Source organism: Stegodyphus dumicola, chromosome X1 (genome assembly GCF_044657685.1).
Source record: "Stegodyphus dumicola isolate Sdum_Otavi_A_Nest chromosome X1, ASM4465768v1".
Lineage (NCBI taxonomy): Eukaryota > Metazoa > Arthropoda > Arachnida > Araneae > Eresidae > Stegodyphus > Stegodyphus dumicola.
In genome coordinates, this window is record NC_140780.1 from 226,921,568 (window position 1) to 226,944,220 (window position 22,653).

Genomic DNA, 22,653 nt, shown 5'->3' on the forward strand with positions numbered 1-22,653 from the left:
CTACTCTTTTCATTTTTTATTAGGTGCTTTAGTTCCAGGTGCAATAGGAAAAGGCGGTTTATTTCGAATGGATTCTTCTTATAATTTCAAACCATTTGCAGAAAACATGAGTTTACCCAATGGTATAGCATGGTCACTGAACTACGATACACTTTACTTCATTGATTCTGGAGATAAGAATATTTTTGCCTTCAATTATAATTTGGAAGCTGGAACAGTAAGTAAGTAGACTTAATGCAACTCAAATAAGTATTGCTAAAAAATCTTTTAAAACATTAAATGTTTCAAAAAAACTTCAGTATGTTCTGTAGAAAAGTCACAATACTTAATAACTATTATTTTTTACACTGGTGTATAAAATTAAACAATGAAAAAAATTACTTATGTTGCAAAGTTATTAATTTAAAATTATAAAAACAAAAGCATATGTTAATTTGAAACTGCTGAAGTTGAAATATGTACCTACACTGTAAAAAAAAAATCTGTAAGGTTACTAAGAAAACTCATGGAAACTGGGATGCCATGGGTTATTTGAGTAACAGAAACAGGTGTTTTCTTTGTAACATTACAAGAGTTTTGCCTGTAATGGTTACAGATCTTTTTCTTGTAATATCACAGCATATAGTTATGTAAGTAGAACATATTTTTCTCATGTAAAATCCCAAACGATATATCTGTAATGGTTACAGATTATTTGTGTGTAATATTACATCAAATAATTATGTAAAATGAACATGTTTTTCTCATGTAAGATCTCAACAGATATATCTGTAACCGTTACAGGTTATTTGCTTGTATTATTACAGCACGTTATTATGTGAGTAGAAGATACTTTTCTTACGTAAAATTCCAATGGTTGTATCTGTAAAGGTTTCAGATTATTTCCTTCTAATATCCCATTAAGTAATTATGTGTGTAGAATATATTTTTCATAGATAATACTAAAGGATATGTCTATAAAAGCAATAGATTTTTTGGTCTAAAATGATGCTTATTATAATAAAATCAAGATGTTTTGAGTAAAACAATATCTGCATGTGTATATCATTATACAGATATATGCAAGTGAAGCATAATAGTTTGGCTTTTTAAATTAGTCAATTTGACCTCAGAATAGCATTAATTTAAAAGATGTGCTTTCAACAGCAATGTTCTTTTTCAAAAAGTAACATTAGTCTGTTGCAGAGTATTTTTGTTTTATGAAGAGAAACTTATGTCTGATATTATTGAAAGGCCTTTCATATTATCATTTTGGTTAATTTAAAAGTTCAAATTGATATGCTACTCCTTATATTTGCCCTGTAAAATAGCTGAAAAAAATAGTATGTTTTATTTGCATGTTTTAGTGTCAGTTAATAAGATATGTTCTAGAACTTTCTTTTTAGTAATTTAGCTAAAATAGACACATGTTGCTTTAGATTTAACTTATATGAGTAAACGTGTTGCATGTTGATATCATCATATTATTACAGTAAAAGACATTTTGTGAAATATTTCTATGAAGAACTCAGCTGTTCTTCATATTTCAAAAATATATTCTCTCCTTCTAAAAAATGACATTTTCAGTAAATTAAAGAATTCAACATAGCAATGAACTTCATTTTGTTACTGCAAGGAATTCAAATTTTGTTCATATGCTTGAATTACAACGTCTAACTAATATTTTTATTCTTATCTGCACTCAGTGTTTGTCAACAGTCTGCTATTGTTTGAAATAATGCATAACTTTTTTACTTACCTTCAAATAATTTCCTTTGAATTAACAGATAGAAGTCTTTCATTAAAAACCTAATGTCATGCTTTTTGAATAAGCATAAAACCTTGCCAACTGACCTTGTTTCCCTTAAAACTCTTAATACAATTATGCCTTTAAGAAATTTATTTCTCAAATTAATACTTCAGTTTAGCTTTTAATTTAATGCATTTTAATTTTACCTATAATTTTTTACAAATATAATATGTAATAAATCTAAGCTTAATATTTACCATTTCGAAAGTGATACTAAAAAAGTATTCCTGGTTATTATAAATTTCGAGATTCGCATACAAAATTGTGAAATAAACATGTGACAACAGAAAACGAACTTTATGCTCTCTCTATATTACAGCATGTTAATTAAGAAGTTTATTGAATTTATAATTTTATTGTGAAACACTATAAAGCAAATAATATGCTAATTAAAATACAGAAGTAAAAATAATTTATTACTTAATTCATAAACTTTACATAAAACCTGAAAAAAAGAATTAATTAAAAAATAACATAATTTAATAAACATTTCATAAAAATTCGTTTCGACTGCTTGGAAAAAATGAATGGTTTTTCTCCTCTTTGTAAACCATGTCTCCTAAATAAAGAAAAAAACATTTCTTTTAAAATCATAATCATGCTCTTAAAAAGCTTATAAAAATTATTTTAATAGATGTTTTAAACATGTGCTTATATAACACTTTTAATCATATTTCTTTATAATATCTTAATTAATTAAGAACAGCTTAAATTCTTTAAAAAATTGGATTACAGTGAACCGTCTCATTACGACAAGCTACCTCAGTCAATCACGTTTTAAATTTAACCAGCATTCCTCATAAAATAACTAATTAGTAAACATAACTTCTCTAGGATGCCCACTATCATTTAAAGATCAAAATTTTCAGGAATCACGTATAGCTAGCTTAGAGAAGGTTCATTGTACAAAAACAGCCAATATTCAAATATTTTCATAAATGAAGCCACCATAGCTATTAAATATAATATACAGTATACTTATATTCAGAATTCAGAACTTGAATAAATTTCTCGAACTGTTTTAGCATTCGAAAAATATTATATTTATTACCTTAAATTTCTAAAACAATATTACATATTCGTCCAAAGGAATCACTGGGACTCGGACAACATTTTCCCCCTAGCTTTCTTTTAGCACAGGATTCTGAATATGTTTTAATGATTTAGGTAATGTTTTTTTTCCTTAAGGCGCTCACAAAACAAGTTACCCTAAATGTTTTGTCTGCATAGTGGTCATTTTCATCTTACTAACTGATTTGCTAGTGGATTTTGGGTGCATGGTCTATCATTGATGAAACAATAATAGTGAACAGCTTCAAGAAAATGGGGATATCTAATGCTCTTGATGCCATATTCCCACTTATTTTTACTAATTTTATCTTCCGAAAATTAAGAGGGAAAAATTAAACGAATAATTTAATTTCCAAAGGACACAGTCACAGTAGGAATATAACAAATGAAAAGTAATCATGGATAAACTACTACTATCACAATATTATTTATTTAAAAGAAACCTCTATTTCAATAAGAATACACATAATTGCAGCATCTAATAAGTTATCTCATTTCTTCTTTATAATTTGAACTTCTGTCATTCTCATTGTTGTTCTTCCAAATCCTTAGGCCTCAGATCATACATAAATAATTAGAGAAGGTTGTGGTCCGATGCTTGCTAGGGTGAACATTCAGCTGATATGGCAAAATTGCACAGTGAATGGCAGTTGGTATTTGCTTTCACTATCATAGATCATTGTTTGTATTAGGCTGACATAATATTCAACAGTTAGAAGAGAAAGATTCAACGGGGCCTTAAGTCTGCAAAAGTTTGCCTTTGTTAGTATGATGAAAACAATGATTATGTTGATAAATCCATTTTAAAATCTTGGGATATTCATTTTCTGAATGCATTAAAAGGGGAAAATTATGTAAATATTTTTTTAATTTTCAGAATCAGGTTCTAAAGCTGGGTGGGGTGGAATATGCAACGCAATACGGTAATTCTGAAGATCATTGCTCGTGGCAGTACAAACTAAACGGTGATAACTTGCATGCTGTAGAAGAAGACACAAATTGCAGTTCCAGATGCATTAAATGCTTTGAGGTCTAGGGAGTAGCAGTGGGCAATACTAAGAGTGAAATTCAAGGTATAGGGTGTATGGTGTATTTAATTATGGCAAAGCACACGAGGGCTATCTGCCTAAGGGGAGGGATGCCTTTCGTGGAGAACTTTCTAAGGGAAACTGGCTCGTATACACGTTACACACGGGGAAAACCACGAAAACGCCCATGCAGCCAGCCCGTTCGCGGGATTCGAACCTCGGACCGAACTACCAGTGTTCAGCGACTTTACCGCTCGGCCGTCAAGGTATAGGGAAGTAGGAATGAAAATTACTTTTATCAGATAACTTAAATGGTTATGTTACTAAGCGTTCTTGTTGGAATGAAGGTTTCTTTTAAATAATAATACTATGATAGTTACCAGTAGTTCATTCAATGAATATTTTTGATTGGTTATGATCTTATTGTAATCACATCCTTCAAAATTAAATTGATTGCTTAATTTCCCCCTTGATTTTCATACTATAATATAAAAGGAGGAAAAAAGTCTGCAAGTAAACGTAACTCCTCTTTCTCTCTCTATATATAGACATGTATCTTCGTGTGCAACTAAGCAAAACAAATGTGACTTTTTCTTCTTTAAAAAAATTGTGTAAATAAATAGGATGAGAATTAAGTTCATTTCAAAGACTTATGACACATGAAATATACATGATCAAAATAAATTAGAAAATTAAGTTCAAATAAATTTTAAGCTAAATTACGTGTTGCAATGTAAGTTGCAATAATTCAGTTGTAATAATTAATACTAACAAAACCAAACATCATATTCCCATTCTGCAAAGTATAAAAATTCTTCTGCAAAACTGAAAAAAATGACCGCAACACTTTGGCTTATTTGATAACTTTCAAATTCACTCCTTTGTTTGCATTTAGAATTAACTTTAATTTTCCACAGAAATTTGTTTTTGATTTTAAAAAATTTCACTGGCATAATTTCATTCACTTCAGCATATATTAATAGATGCAGAAGGTTTTTGTACCTTACATAATTTTAAATATTATGTAAACTAACGTAATTAATAACAAAATCAAAACATAGATCAGAAACTGCATAAAATTTAATTAATAATTACTACTAGTGTCACACGAAATGCTATGAAATTAATTAATAAAATAAGAATGAGATAAAATATATACAATTAATATTCCACATGTGTGAAGTTTGGAAGTTTTACGTTAAATATTTTTTTAAAATTAAGTATTTTTAAAAATGACCCCTTAAAGCATGGGACATTTCATAATTAGAACTTGCAAATCCACTTCTCTAGTCTTTCATAACATTGCTTTTCTTTTATTAACAAGAAATATTGCATTCAGTTATTTAATTTAAGATATCAAAAATAATGCTACTGAAAGGCATGAATACTTACTTAAATTTGAAATTAATTTGGTTGACTTTATTTTTTAAAATAATATTTAAAAAAATAAATCTTCATATATACGTCTAAAAATCAGACCTTATTAATTTTCTTTTATTTGAACGATATCTGAATTCTGCCTTAGTTTGGACTAGTAAATCATTGGGCAATTAAATTACAAATGCACTGAATTTTATTTCCGGTATTAACTTTCAAAGAAAGTAAAATTTTCTGCATATTTGCATCATTTGGATTGATAGAATATGACAAGCATGCAAAGGCTATCAGCCTAAAGGGAAGTATATATTCATGGGCGGTTTTGTAAGGAAACGTAGCTTGCATTTCCATTTATTCATGTGTGTGTATATATATATATATATATATTACATATATTTACATTGTTAATGCTAAAATCAATGCTTCATTAAAAATTCATTATTATTTTATTTTTAATACAACATACAGATACAGAATTGTTTTAAATTCCAATAAACAATAATAATTTATTTTTAAGAAAACTTATTTTATGATTTATATATTATATTACATGAATAAGAGAAACATTTGTCAAGAAGTGTATTAAACTTGTATTAGCAGATTCATGCTATCCTAGTAACAAGACTATCATACTTCAAAACTGTATTAAAACTGGGCAAAATAAAATCAACATAAATTCTACATTAAATGTTTAAAAACTTATGCAATGGTAGTTATATATACAATATAATATATGTTGTCATTTATAAAATATTAATGAAATGATATTTTTGGAAATAATGCACAAAATTTTAGTTTTGTTTCATAATTAGTTTAACGAATTGTTAGAAAAATATTTTAGGTCATTTCCATTTTTCCCCTGTTGATATTGGTATATTAAAATATATGGAATAATTAAGTTGCATCTAGTTAGCAAAACAAAACATTACGAAAAGTATGATACGGCATATTTTTAATCAATATAATTACTTCATTTTGGAATTATAATATTTTTGTAAGAAATTAATACCACTGAAAAAAATATTATTACACTAAAGGAATAAACGAGATTCTCGACCGCGTTGTTCAAGTTTTTGTAATTTTACTTCATAACACACTCGTACATAAACATATTAGACTGAATTATAAACCAGGTATAACTAACTAGATAATCCTAGAAAAAGAATAAACTAAACCTAGTAAGTAAAAAATATATACATTACATTCAGAATTCTAAATGTTTATATAAACGTTTCTCGCAAGGCCTGCCGGGAAAAAGATGTCAAACGTTCTTTGGTCAGACGATTGGAAAAGAACGCTAACATGATTAGTTTTGTTTTCAACAACCACATTACCATTTCAATTAAATACCACAAACAGTGATTAAATTTTGGAATAATTAGTTTTAAATAATAATACGGCCAATTTAAGGCGTAATTTATCGGATGCACAATGACAAAATACTACTATTAATTAGATCTGCATTTTGAATAAATATTTTGCACAATTTCAACTCATTAGACATTAAGAACACTGATATTAATTAATCGCAAAGTTTAAACGTTTAAATACTTACTCACTACATATAACAGTGCAAAGTGTATGAAAATAATCTGCATAAAATGAACAAAAAATATTTCAAGCAGTAATTGTAAACATTTTCTTACTTACCTGCGCTATACAACCAACATGTATTCAGCCATGCTTTTTTCTGCAACTAGCTTTCAAACACTTTTCTCCTGATTGGCTAATTTCCAGTCAGTCACGTGATTCTTCCGCGCGGCTACTGAAACATTATCTGTAATGCTACAAGCAAATCAGCTGTTACCGCTACAGTTTGCTTTCAACCTGTTACCATTACAGGAAATTCTTCTGTAACTTTTTGATTTCTGTAACTTTACAAAACTTTTGCCTGTAAAGAGCGAACTTTTTTTTTACCGTGTATGTCTCTATTAATGCATAGAATATGCAAATCAGAAGATTGCAAACAAATAAATTAGTAAGAATTTAGATATTCTTAAATTACAGAGATCATTTAGATAAATATATAAAGTAATAAGTGGTGTATGAACTGGTGGTTGGTCAGTTATAAATCAGTCAACTTAAACAGAAATAAAACCTGCCTCCCAACTGAGATAGTGGTTAGTGACTCCGAATACTGTAGCGAAGGGCCTGGGTTTGAATTCCGAAGGCATCGATGTTTGTAAATGTATAGTGTCTGTGCGGCATGAGAGCACTCTAAATATGCAGCGAGCCGAAAGCACTCTCGAGAGGTTAGTGGTAGAGGAGGAGGTTGGGAGAATCTCGTACTCGTCCCCATGGGGTGCCCTTCATCAAAATTGAGGGTAGAACTGAGCAAAGTCGTACTGTCACCTGTATGGTTCTCAAGGCTCTTGCCAATGACAGAAGCAATCTTGCATTCCTTGCCACGATGAATTTTGTAGGCTTGTTCTGATGTTACTGTCAGTCAATTCAGATAGATCACAACACCCAGAAATTAAAACTGCATATACAAATAAAAAGGTATCTTAATTAATATTTTTACGAGCTGAAAACTTTCGAGGATCACCTAACTACATTCATTTCCTTTTAAGATCACACAGATACACTTCAAAACTGGTCATGCTAAAAATATAATGCAGTTCAAAATGCTGTAAAAATGTCCAAAATTTATATAAATCAATTAAATGTATCTAATTGGGGGGGGTTCAGCAAGTAAATTTTAGTTTACCTCTTTTTTTTTTATATATTATAAGGCAATGTACCCCCACTGATAATAAAAATGAGAATAAAACTAAATTGACTTTTCCTCATTAAAGTAACTAACGTAATAGTAAGTGTTTGCATAAAAGACACTATTCAGCACTGTTTTCAATGCTATTTCCCAATTGTGATTACTTCTGTTAATATCATACACCACCCTCTATTGGAAAAAATTTAAACTAACCAGTTATCCCTGCCAAAAAGATCCCCCTTAGCCGTTTATTTGCATGCAAACCATACTCTGTTATATTCTTTGTTCAAATTGAATTTTTTTTTCTTACGACTGTTTTGAGCTGCACTGTATACCTCAATCAAATAAAAAAAAATCCTAATAAATTTATAAATACTAATATCTGCAGTTCCAATATTGCTCAATGAATGAAAATACATTATGGGAGTACAATATATAGGTAATCAGAAAGATGTAATTCTTTAAAGTTATTGAATATTCTAGCAGTTTACTTCTTGGCAAGTACAGGAATTTCTTCAGAACAGTAATTCTGAAAACAAGACTTTTTAGGAGTTGGGAGGAATATATTTCAAGTAATGTGATAAAGTGAAACTTTTAAATTTTAAAGTAATTAAAATCAAATTATTAATTTAGGTCATCCAAGATTAAAGCAAATTATATGAGATTTTGGTGCTACTTTGTTAGACGGTTACACGGATTTTTGGCGATTTACGTTGGCACAATAGTTGACGCGATTTTTACAAACGTCAGCCATCTTGAAAAACGCTGTTTTCATGCATAGTAAAGCATTCGAAACTTAAAAAAAAATAAATATCGTTAGAAGTAATGGATTAATTTTTTGTTGAAAATGCCGTTTTTTAAGATGGCAGGCAAGTGTAAATAAATACATTTACTATGAGTATAAAATACTAAAGTAAGGTTATTACTTTCGGTTTTGGTTTGGTTATTACTTTCATATAGCAAAGAAGAGAATAAAAACACCGCTATAAAAACATTGTGCCAACGTTTAATTAGATTAAATTACTCGTATTACTGAAATTGAATATCGAATTAAAAACCATCATCCAACATTTAAAAGAATTAGAATATTATTAAATTCAAATACTTTAAAATACGTTGTATAGAATATAATTAACATTTAAACATATGTGACAATAATTATCTCAGCAATTTTTAAAAATAGTGTATGAATTTTTTTAACAAAAATTGAAGTATACAATTATAAAATAAAAGAAAAATATGTACTTACATTTTTCTTGAATCATTTAATCTGATGTTTATTGATAAGTACCACAAAAAAAAATCGGAATCATAATTTAGATATCAATGAAAAAAATTTGAAAAATGTAATATCAAGGGCAGGAATAAAAAAATATATAAAAATATATATATATATATAAATAGATAAAGCAATTTAGAGCCAAATTAATGGATCATGAAGATTAAAAATAACAAAAAAATTTGAAAAAAAAATTCAATAATAGGTATTGTTTTTAAGATTTCGAAGATCCTTTAACCGCCCCTCCCTGAAGTACATGCCAATCTTCCCAGTCTATGTCTCTAATAATTTCGAGAAATTTAACATATGGATGCTCATTCAATGCAGAGCAAATTTTCCTAAACAAATACCAGGCTATGTATCCTTCAAAATCCCCTCGACGATTGTAAACCGGCAAAGAATTTTTGAAGTCACGCCATTGTCTTTCAACTGTGTTAGTATGAGCTCCGGTTTCAGGATCTATGAAATGGAGCGAATGGTTAACTTGCAAGTGATTAAAACCTTCTTCGTTCAAACGGTCATAAGCTTTCCAGCAGTCCGAAATAATCTGGGTTCCCGGTTCGATCCAATCCTTAATTAAAGCGAGAAGAGTATCCGCTGTTTTGTCTGGCACAGCAACTAAAAAACAGCGACCGGATTCGCGCTTTATTCCCCCAAAAACCCACTGTCCTTCAACAAATCGACCCTTGTTAAACTTTCGTTTCCCGATTTTAGACTCATCAATCTCCACGATTTTCCCTGGCCCTCCGATCTTCTCCGTTTTAGTTTCTACAAAATTAATTAAAACGTCGGTTACATAACTGTGCCAGTCGGCTACAGCTTCTGAAAAAATACCGAGCTCACATTGAATTCTATCGTACGAAGAACTCATGAATATTTCGTACACTAGAGCTAAAATGACAGCAATTGGAAGTTTACTGCCGGTAAAAAAGGAGGAATGTCTAATACTTTTTTTACCGTTACAGCGATTATTTCTTCCACCGTGACCACAATACCATATACGGCCATCCTCGGAATCGGCTCTTTTAACCATCTTCATCTGTGATCCACATTTCTCGCACTTCATTGATTTAGCGCAATTAGCGAGGTTTCTTCCAAAAACTTAAAATAAATTTCCTCTGACCCTTGTAACAATTTGTAAACAAATCTTTGATTAGGAAAGCCAGGCTGGCCAAAATAAGGTCTCAAAGGACAATTTTTTGATTCCGATACCAATAATTCTTGGTACATACCAATAACAACATTCATCTTAGAGAGAGACATCTTTGAAGGAATTCCAAGAAATGAATTAAATTTTAAAATGGCGCGGAAATGCACAAATTTTCAGTAACCAATCAGGGAGCTGATTACAGCTCGTTAATGCACAAATAGTCTATAACCAATCAGAGAGCTTATTACATCACGCCTAGAATTAAATTTGTTTAAAAATTCATACATAATAAAATCATTTTTAAAAAAATGCAAAATTAAATTGTATTTTAATATTTAACAGCCATAAATATGTTTAAAACATTAGATTAAATTTATACATATTAAAACCAATTACTTTTAAAGTAAGGTGACGTCATTGATTACATCATCCACAACATAAAATTTCATAGAATATGATAAACAAAAATTTTATTTCAAATAAAAATGCAAAATTAAATTGATTTTTAATATTTAGAAGCCATAAATAATATTTAAAACACGGAATTTATGCACAATAAAACACATTATTTTTTAAATAAAATGACAACAAAGTATCGGTTAGCATAAATATCTTATCATAATACATACCATAAATAAATAGCAGTGGGTTTACCATAAGTTGTATTACTCGCCAAAATCCGTGCAACCGTCTACCAAAGTAGCACCGAGATTTTTAATACAATGGATTTAATAGTAATCACTAAAGCGGCTACAAATCTTTTATTTTAGTTTTAAAATTAATTCAAAAATTTCATCAGAACCTAATTTAAAAACTGCTAAGTGAAATATACTTAAATGAACATGTCTCTCTTCCTGCATGTTATTTTTATTTAGTCCCATTAATGACAGTTAATAAGGCTTTGTGTCTAATTAAATATATATTAATTTATTTAAGCTTTTATTTTATGTCAAATAACTTATTTTAGGCAATCAAAGAGTTCTTTTCAACAATAAAGATTTTGAAAACATCGGTAAACCAGACGGCATGACGATCGACATAGAAGGAAACCTCTGGGTGGCATGTTTCGGGGGTAGCTGTGTTCTTCGATTGGACCCACTTAAAAGTTGGTATAAAATTGTTTATATACACTTCTTTTTCATATAGCTGGCAATATTTCAGTTTTACTGAATACTGAAATGTTACATCAGTTACTATATTGCACCATTTATGAAATGCAGTTTCATTTCATAACATAAATTAATACACAGTGAACAAATTCACAATGAAAACTAAATAATTATTAAAATAACTATCAAATAATGACAGTTATTCAAAGAAGTATGTAACAAAAATGAGTTAAAGAATTTCATAAAAACAAGCTGCTATAGCACTTTATTATATAAAATAATATTCAGAAGAAAACTGCAAAATACAAAATCATTTGCTGATATCAGTAAAGCACAATTTTTCCTATCAAAGGAAACATTACAGAGTTCATAAAATTATTACTACATTATAACATCAATGGAAAATACAGAATCCTGAAATACTTAAATTGCAAGAGAAAGTTGATTTTAGAACATAATATTTAATGACACAAGTACCATAAAATAAACAAAAATGAAATGGATAAAATTAATTTCTTTTATCTTTTCATACAGGAAGCATTTTAGAGAAAGTTGATATACCAGCCAAGAACATTACATCATGCTGCTTTGGAGGACCTTATTTGAACACATTATTTGTGACAACTGCAACATATGAACTTTCTGATGAAGAGAAAAAAAGTCAGCCATATGCAGGAGCAGTTTTTGCTGTTACAGGCCATGGAACACAAGGACAGCCACCATGCCAATTTTCTAATAATATCTTTTAAGTAATCAAAAACTATAAGAAGATAGAAGAACCTTTTATCCTAAAAAGATTTTGAGACACTTTCTTGCAAGTTCTGCACATTAGTATTATGGCAGCAATAAATACAAATATTACATAATACTGAACTGATTAAATCGGCCAATACAAATTTATCAAAAACCAAAACTACCCAACATATTTAAACATATTCAAAGCAAATATAATCTAATGCAATTTTCATTTTTTTGGGGGGGGGCTGGTAAATCATTTCCTCCAAATTTTTTTTCTTTCTTTTTTTTTTTTTTTTTTATTTCTTAAAATAATGAATATATGAAATCAAAATCTGATTTTAGTATGATGTTATGCATACATTTCTTAATTTCCTAAATTTATTAATACATTATTACAGTGCATTTTCGAAGTGTATAGCTTTATTAAGACATAAAACTATTAAGAACACACAAATTAAAAAATGTAAGGATTATATAATTAAAGAAACATAATACAATTTAATAATTAATAATATCATCTACAATGATGTTTACTATAAAAAATGTCATGAAAACATTTGGCACAAGCAAACTGACTAAAACGTTTTACAATATATACATAATTTGACCAAAAACAAATTTTTTTGGCAGAAAAAGGTCAGTGTCCATTTTGCAAATTATTAGGTAAATATTTTTGTTCGAGCTAATTATTTAATATAAAGAATTCAGTGAAATATTTCTCCAATGGTTAATTTTTTCAGATGCTTGAAAATGGATGCAGCTACTTCTTACTTGAATGCTTATCTCTGAAAATATCATTACAATAGGCCTTTTTACTTAAGTGTACATATCATATTGTTGACCAAATAGGTCTAACATACATAGTAGTAGAAGCAAACTAGCCAGTTACCTTTTGTGAAATTCATAATTTTCATGTGGGAAAATGAAATCTGTGGAAAATTTTGTGAAAAAAATGTTAGTATTTGAACATTTTGAACACTGGCTTTTTTGTTACCAAGGTACAAATATAACATGAATCAGAATAATTTTTAATGCCAGAAAATCTTAACTATTGCAAAAGTGCAGACTATGAAAATTTAAAACTAATAAAAGGAAACTGTTACCTTTTTTTACATAATGCATTACCAACTTTTCTGAAATGGATTAGAGGCCATTTATAATGAATTATATAAAATGTTAAGGTAAAATGTTTAATACAAAAATCACCAGGATTCATTCTATAAAATGTGCATGTATTTGTTGTTATTATTATAATAATTTAAATTTCTTGTAACGTTTTATGAAAATAAAAGTATAATTTAAATTTTTGGAATTTACTTCATGTTGGATAAGTATGTTACTAAACACACATTAAAATACAAATAAAGCATAGAAAATGGAATCATAAAAATTTTATTTCACAGAAATTAAGTTCAAAATTTAATAATCTATTGTTAAACTTCTAAAATCTGTGTGACATATATCATCAATAAAAAAATAGCTGATGTTTATTCCCCTCATCGTTTAGCATAAGCTGTTTTTGAAATACAGCTGGGAAGTTTGTTTCGAAAATTGAATAGAATCTCGTATAAAAAAAGAGTTTAATTATGACTACAATTCATCAGTATATCTAGGAATGTTTTTTAACTGTTCACCATAATCAGTTGCTTCACTTCCTACAAAAATTTCATGATGATCAACAATTTCTTCCAATGACAATCTTTCATCTTTATCAGAATCTGAACTTTCAATTAAGTGGTCTGCTTCAGTTTCAGCAGCTTCTCTAAGAAAGGAAAAATATTAATAAGTAAACATTAAACACTATTAACACATTAAAAAAGAATATGAGCTATTATGACTACAGCAATAACATGCAAGTGATAACACACTGCATGATATACAGAAGTTCTAACAATGAAGACAAGTAACATCTGACATGAACCGAGCATGACACACATTTCTTATTAAATTTTAATATTTTCAGTCCCAAACATTTACAACCTACTAAAATAATACAGTTTCTTATAAATATTTCTTTTAACTCACGAAGTAAAACCTCAATATTACGGAGAGAAAAAATGCACAAGGAAACAACTATATGAACAATGTTTCTTTTTATGAGAATCACAGGTATTGATTATATGCCCCAAAAGAAACTTTAAACATCTTGGTCAATTTATGTCCCACAGGTATCAAACATTTTGCATTTCACTTTTTAGAATGGTGCAAACTTTTCCTAAGTATGACTACACTCTGGGGGGGGAGCATATAAGAAGGCAGGGTTTTTTATTATCATTTTTACAAAATTAAATTTATTAAAGTTTCAAAATACCAAAACGTGAAAATCTGACTTATTTAAAAGATTTCTCTAACTCACAGTTTTGTTTACAACTAACAGTTAACCCCTTAACTGGTCAATTTTTTTCCAGAAATGTTCCAAAAAAAAAGCATATTTTTTATTGCATATAATTAAAGGCCTAACTTAGTATAAAAGGAAAATGAAAGAATTTTTTAAAAAATTTTGATAAATAATGAATTTAAGCATTTTTTTTATTTTATAACTTTGTAACACAAATGCCCTTACATGTTGGCTTTTTGTAATCACGGAGTTTATGCAGTGAAGCCTATTCTACAGATCTCATGAACTGCGAATCTAAAAGAAAACTTACCATACGTTAAAAATTCATAATTCCAATACCATTGTTGAGTAGTCCTTTTTTGTGTGATACAATTTAAAACACGGTGTCAGACAAAGTCCTACATCACAATCAGGACAGAAATACCGTGTTTCCTTTAGGATTCTCTTTCCACTTTCATTCCTCCTGGAAAAGCATACAACGCATTGTCTGGCAGGTCTAAGTTTTTTCTCTGTTGGAGCAATAACTTCTATGAAGTGTCTCTCGGTCAGTCTCAAAGGATTAGGCTCAGAATCAGGTCGTCCATATTTGCAAGTCATCCCAGAATGGTATTTCTCGATAATTCTGTCAACAAAATCAAGTCTGAACTGTAACTGAGTTTTCTTTTCACCTTTTTTACAATATACGACATATGAGTTCCATACGGCAATATGAAAAATGTGGAAAAAAAATTTTCTATAATATTTTTTTCCTCTCTTTCTAATGACTTGAAAATTTTTCGAAATTTTTTTTTTTTTTTTTTTTTTAAATTTTTCAAATTTTGGCCCATGCGGTCTACTCCTCCCATTGTGTTATTGTAATCCATAACAATTTTTGGTTTCTGTTTCATTTCAGAGCGGACCTGTATTTCTACCTTTGCAGTATTATGAATAGTAGACAGTAATGAAACATTCTTTTTGTCCATCCACTTCATAACAGTAACTTTTCCTCTCTGAAATGCAATGATTTCTCCTTTTTTTAGTTTTTTCTTTTGCATTTCCTTTGGGACTTCTTTTCTCTTCAGATTCAGGGTGCCATATGTATCCGTTCAACACAAAATTAATTTATCAGCTAATTCTGGCGATGAATAATAGTTATCTGTCATAAGACAATATCCTTTATGCAGTAACGGATGCATCATTGTCATAACAACTTGTGACGAAATACATAGATTTGAAAACTCTGGTTTCAGAATCGTGTTTTTGCCTGTGTATATTATTACAGAGCATACATAACCAGAAATCGATTCGCACAGCATGAAGCATTTTATTCCAAATCTTGCTCTTTTTAGGGGAATATACTGCTTCCACCCTAATCTTCCTTTGAAAAGCATAAGGCTTTCATCTATAGTTACATCACGTTGTGGTGTCACCATCAAGCGAAATTTCTCATTCAGATGTTTCAAAACTGGCCACAATTTCACTAATTTTGGGCATTCGTGACTTTGTGCATCAAATGCTGAATTATCCGAAAAATGTAAGTATCGTTGCCACAGGTGAAATCGACAATAAGTCATTATTTGGGGAAAAAAAGGCGTGTACGTGGAATGTGTCTTACTCCAGTACTGATCAACTGCGGGCTTCCTTATAATTCCTTGCAGTATAACCAGAGCAAAATATATATGAATCTCTTCCTGAGTTGTTTGTTCCCAAAATTTACTTCTTGAGAATTTTTTTGCAGTGCTTGACTGGATGCACTGTGTCGCATATCTGTTTGTTTCTTCCACAATTTTATTCATCACAGAAGAATCAATAAATGCTTCATAAAATTATAGTTCATCAGAAGTATCATCAATTTGTATATTTACTGCTGGAACACCAGTAAAATTGAACCTGGGACACGGAAGAGGCGGGTTTTCTACATCAATTTCAATAAAATTTCTAGCAGAAGTCAAGTCTTCATCGGAGCTGATCTCACTACACGTGTCATCTGAAGAATTATCCAGAACATTACAAGACAATTCTGAATTTGTATCCGAATTATCAGAAGCATCTAACAATAGAGTATCATCATCTACTGTATCATCCATAACTAAAGAGCTTTGAAGTCACAACCAAAAAACCGTGTAGCAAAACTTTCAAGAACCAAGAATGCAAAATATTTTCGACTTCCGGTAACAAAAGAAAAAAAACTGGTTAGAATGATTTTAAATAGTATGGACAAGCTACACCATCTATTGAAATCTTCTAATACTAAAGCCTCTCTTTCAATATATTAAAAATACGGGCAAATCAAAATAAGAAAGGGGGAAATATCGATGCACGTACGCCGTACGGACAAATCAGATGTGCCCAATGATCAGTAGCCCATACACTGTACGGGCAAACCAGTTAAGGGGTTAAAAAAATAAAGGCTATCCAATGACTTTTTATGGGTATAGTATTGTACACTTTTCCTTACATGGCCAGCAAAATTCTGTTTACTTTTAATATCATTCAAGATTAATACAATATCTATTGTTTTATAAATATTTACTGAACAGCAAAAATGAGGTTTTATTATTAAATTTTATGACTACCTACTGATATTTTTCCTAAAGCTATAATTGGATCACAGAACCAGGAAACTTTAGAAAGCATTAGAGATGGGTAATCTGCTCAAGAATTAATTCAAAGAATCTGCTTACTTTACGGGGTGAGCAAATTGTGGTTTGACAAAACTCAGTGGTAGATCATTTAGAGTTCACCCACTGAAAACTCTAGGAAGCTCCCCAGGAAAATTTCATTCCCCTTTTTGGGAATAAAGAAATGCTCCTCTTCTCATCTAAAACACTAAATTTTTATTGTTAGTTATATGCAAAAAAGGTTTTAGCGATTCTCAAAACTACAGCTGAAAGAAATCAGTCCAGGAAGTTCACAAGTTACCCCTCATTTCATTCTTTCTGCTATTCACTATATCCTTACATACTATTATTGATCTACTCCTCGTTTTCAATCTTATTCATCAAGGTTATTTTAGTGAGCAGTGAGTCATAAGTCTGATACCATAATACAGCAGTTCTGCCTATTTTTAAGTTTTTAGATGAGAGATTCATGATCACCAATGTTGTAACTGAACTTCTGTTGCTAGGCAATGAGAATCCCTCCAAAATCAGTTATTTATAAAACAGCTCACTGATATAACATTAAATTTATAACTTTAGTAACTTTCAAAATTATATCCATTTACTTTTATTTTTAAATTAAATAATTTATAATAAAATTTTATTTTCATTTAAATTACTACTTTCAAACTTTTAATTTCAACTTAATTATTTTACAATTTAGTTCATAAATTTGATTTAAATGTGCATATTAGAAGAAATTATAAGTATTTTCTATACATTTTTTACTTAATTTTCTTCCAATCTTTCATTAATTAAAAATTCTTGTTCAATAATTAATTTTGCAAAATTTATTTTCAAATTTACCTCTGTGAGCACACTGTATCAAAAGTGATAACATGGCAAAGCCGACAATCTCATTTTTGATATGTTGAATAAAACAAATTATTTCAAATTGTAAATATACATAAATGTCAAAATGCTGAGAAAATTAACTGATCGGAATGTCTTTCATCTTCCTATTATGAGTTTTACTTACTATTTTATTCTATGATTGTAAAACTTGCAATGCTTACAGCCCATTAACCCTTTCTGGCACGCTACCTTTTAAAGTCAGAGTTTTGATTTAAAAAAATAAAAAATAATAATAAAAAGGTAGGCAGTCTAATTAGATCTAGAGGAGTACACAAGTAAAATTTTGTGAAGATAGCACTTATCGTTTTAATTCTGTGAGTGTGCCCAAAGTGGCACACTTATTGAATAGAGCTTCAAAAAGAGTGCTGAAACGAGCATTGTTGTCAATGAACTGAACGATGAGATGCGGAGAAACAAAGAATACAGACTCTCAGTTGTCCTAGATTATCGGTGAGCTTGGTCTGGGCACACCGAGGGTTTGCCATTTGATTCTAGGCAAGATTTCAAGGTAAAAATTTAAAATTAATATAGAATAAGGAGATTAGCATACAGCCAAAAAAAAAAAAATAACACAAATTTCTTTTCAAACAATTTTTTTTATACCCTAAAAAAATCTGGAAGATTTCTTTGAAAAATGAGGGTCTTAAAAAACTAAACACGGCTAAAATATATGGACTGGTTTGTGTTGAGCTGCCATCTACTATAAATAAAGAAGGTTCAGAGTAACTGAAGTGTCTGGTATGCAAATGTAGGAAAATAACACTTCTCTGACTCCAATGGAACCAATATTTTATTCCTTATGAAGTTATAGATTCTTATTCATAAGATTTATTTACATTTTACATGCACGTAGAATCACGTGACAGAAAACCAAAGTTTGTTTACTTCGTTCTTCGCAGAGACTAAAAAGTGTTGCCATTCCACTTTAACTAAATTTAATTAGAAACTTGACGGAACTGAAGTGACACTACACACCCCCTTCCTAGTGACAGCGATTATGGAAGATAGTCTTTAAAGTGACTAAAAACTTCACATGTCTGCCGGTTCTAGTAGTCTTGATTTTATGATGAGTTTCTGAATTTTCTTCAGTGTTCTTGAGTGCAGGTGTTTCCCCAAGTTCCGCTTTCTTGGAATGGGAGTTTTGGAAAGGAATATCAGAATCTTGCACTAGGAAACATGGCTTTAGTCTGTCTATTGAAACTCTTTTAACTTTTCCTTGGATTTCAATATCGAAGTACTTATCCTTTCTTGCTCTTACAGGATACGGTCCAAGATAGACAGGCTGTAGCGACGAATTATTAATGTTGTTGTATAGGAATACGTGAGAACCTATACATATCTTGCAGTTCTTTTTAATACCACTGAGCAATGTTGTTAAAGGTTGTTGCAGTTTCGCACAATTTGGTATGAATCTGTGATAAAAATTCACCATACTAAAAATTGTCTTAAACTAGTAAAGGACTTTGGTTCTGGGAAATTTTTGATGGCATCAACTTTCGTTGAAAGAGGTTTAAGTCCTTCAGCTGACACTTCGTATCCCAGGAATGCAAGTTTTGTTTGACCAAATTTACACTTTGCCGCATTAATACACAGGCCATATTCGATTAGTCTCTCAAGGACTGCTCATAGATGTTTTCGGTGAGTTTCTTTATCTGGAGAGGCTATTAGAATGTCATCCAAATAGCAAAACACGAATTCAAGTCCATTCAACACACTGTTCATGAAACGTTGGAACGTTTGGGCTGCATTTCGTAGGCCGAACATCATGAATGGGAACTCGAATAAGCCAAAGGGAGTGAGAATGGCCGTTTTCGGTATATCTTCTTCACGAACTGGAATTTGTTGGTACGGTCTAATGAGGTCTATGGATGAGAAAACTCTTTTTCCAGGCAAAATGGAACTGCAATCTGTTAAAAATGGGAGAGGGTATCTATTAGGAATCGTGACGTTGTTTAACGCTCGATAGACTCCACAAGGTCTCCAGCGAGATGTAGTGGGCTCGACCAGTTACTTTTGGATGGCCTGCATAAACCCATTTGGAGCATAAATTCAAACTCCTTTTTAGCAGCTTTAAGTTTCTCAGCTGATAGTCTCCTGGCTTTAGCGAAAACTGGTGGACCTCTGGTTTCGATATAATGTTTGATGTTATGATTTTTAACTTTATTATTAACTACATTCAGTTTTAACAAATCCGGAAAGTCGTTAATGATGCATTTATATGGATCATTTACGGCATTTAAAATCGGAATATTATTATTGTTATTTTGAAAACAAGGAGTTCCATTGGTTGTTAAGAAAGTAGTACCATCAATAAACTTGCAATTTTTAGAATCTACCAAAAGGTTAAAATTTGCAAGAAAACCCATGTCTATTATCGGTTTGTTTACCTCCGCAATTACAAAAGGCCATGTGAATGATTGTCAGAGTCCAAGATCAAGCTTGAGTAATTTTTGGCCATATGTTTTAATTTTCATACCATTTGCAGCAAAGTGTTCTAATTTTGAGATTTCTAATTTTGCAGGCAAGGGAGGAATGACAGAAATTTCTGCCCCAGTATCTATTAAAAATTGGGTAGCTGATTCTTTGTCGCTGATGAAAAGACGACTCAGCTGCACCCCTTATCCCTTCATCGTCAATGAGAGACGGCGAGCTGGTTTTCTGGACTATTTGTCTGTGATGTTGATGAGTAGTTGCAGGGTTGTTTACACTTAAATGACTTATCACCGAATTTTTTATGATAGTAACAAACATCACTAGATCTGTTACCACTGTAACTCCTATCTCGTGATTTGGATCGGTTACGATAATAGGGATGACTGTGGCGTTGCTTGTTTAAAGCAGAAACTTGTAAGCTAAGTTCACTAACCTGTTTCTGTAAACTTTCAATCACTTCCGTTTTTACCGTTATGGATGATGCAGCAGCTATTTAGGGAGTAACAGGGTTTGATTCCCAAATTTTATTGGCCATTGTAGCCACTTTTGACAAATCTTCACGACTAACAGATATAATGCTACGCATATTAGCGGGTAAAAGTTGTAGCCACAATGTTTTTAGGAAAGTATCTGTTACTTTATCGCCCGCCAAATTACGCATCTCACATAGCAATTGAGATGGCTTTTTGTCACCCAGTTCTAATTCACTCAGTAATTTTGGGGTTTTTTGAGTCTCTGAATCAGCATATAATGAAATTAGTCTATTTTTAATTGCCTCATATTTATTATCTTGTGGTGGACTTAGCAAAATATCAGATACCTGTGACAAAATATCGGGTTCAATGGAACTTATAACATAATCATATTTGTTTGATCTGCATTTATTTTTGCATTTCTAAATTGTGTTTCTAGTTGAATAAACCATATTTTAGGATCTGGCTTCCAAAAAGGAGGAACTTTAATGCTTACCTTGGCGACAAATGAAGTTGTTGCTTTAATTTCGGTTTCGCCTTCGTCAGCCATTGTAGAATTCGATCACGCCGGGATACACCAGTGATGTGTCTGGTATGCAAATGTAGGAAAATAACACTTCTCTGACTCCAATGGAACCAATATTTTATTCCTTATGAAGTTATAGATTCTTATTCATAAGATTTATTTACATTTTACATGCACGTAGAATCGCGTGACAGAAAACCGAAGTTTGTTTACTTCGTTCTTCGCGGAGACTAGAAAGTGTTGCCATTCCGCTTTAACTAAATATAATTAGAAACTTGACGGAACTGAAGCGACACTACAGTAACTTATAGTAACCTATAAATCCTTTTTCATTCAATTTTTCTGTGCGTAAAGAAGGAAATTTTTAGATGTGTCCAGACCGGACACACTGTGACGCAAAGGGTTAAGAGTTTGCAAAAAGTTTCACACACTGCAAGTAGCTTAAAGGTTTTTATGTAAGTATTGCAATAGGATATAAATATAAGCTTATAAGGTATTTCTCCTGCTTTCTTAGCGTGCCTTCGTGGTGTAGTTCGCGGTACACTCGGCTGGTATTCCAGAGCTCTGCGGTTCAATTCCCGGCGAAGGCGTTTGCTATTTTTCATCTTCCCTGCTTCCAAAAATATACCTAATGTCTCTACAAGCTAATATTTTAATTTGTAACTTGCCTCCTACACTGCTGTAAGAAAACAATTCAAATATATACATAAAATCATTATTACTAATATTGCACTTTACTTCTTTATTTTATTTCTATATAGTAGGATTTTTTATTAGCATTTAAATATTATACTTCATAATCCAATTATTTTGATAAAAAGCAGATTTTACATGAATTATTTTACACATTAGGCTTAAATACAAAAGATGCTTGCTCAGTCATGTTCTGTGCTTTAAGGTCATCATGGACCAATGGGGAAAGTTCATTGTCCTGGTGGGAGGACAGAAGAAGTTAAAAGACATAATAAGTGGACAAGCAGTTTTCTTATTATTATTGTAAGTCCTCCTTGCCATGTTAAAATTGCAGAAAATATATAAAAGAAAATTGATCTAAACTTAGTGGCCTTTCTTGCCACTTTACAGGGCTAAGTTGTCTGGAAATACAGTCTAGTTGCTTAGAGATACTGTCTCTATA

The 22,653-nt window shown here is 30.6% G+C and overlaps 2 protein-coding genes across 3 annotated transcripts in view; one reads left to right on the forward strand and one right to left on the reverse strand.

Moving 5' to 3' along the window:
* Positions 1 to 12,556, forward strand: part of LOC146993430 (regucalcin-like) — a 41,387-nt gene extending 28,831 nt beyond the window's left edge. For both annotated transcript variants that reach the window (XM_085808706.1, XM_085808705.1), the window contains exons 3-5: positions 24 to 221; positions 11,375 to 11,512; positions 12,051 to 12,556. In XM_085808706.1, coding sequence (XP_085664832.1) covers positions 24 to 221; positions 11,375 to 11,512; positions 12,051 to 12,265 — 551 coding nt within the window. In that variant the 3' untranslated portion in view covers positions 12,266 to 12,556. The remainder of the gene's footprint in view (positions 1 to 23; positions 222 to 11,374; positions 11,513 to 12,050) is intronic.
* The window catches only part of LOC118189172 (reticulocalbin-2), a 41,638-nt gene continuing 30,738 nt past the window's right edge, over positions 11,754 to 22,653 (reverse strand). Inside the window, exon 6 of the mRNA XM_035359728.2 lies at positions 11,754 to 14,016. Coding sequence (XP_035215619.1) covers positions 13,845 to 14,016 — 172 coding nt within the window. The 3' untranslated portion in view covers positions 11,754 to 13,844. The remainder of the gene's footprint in view (positions 14,017 to 22,653) is intronic.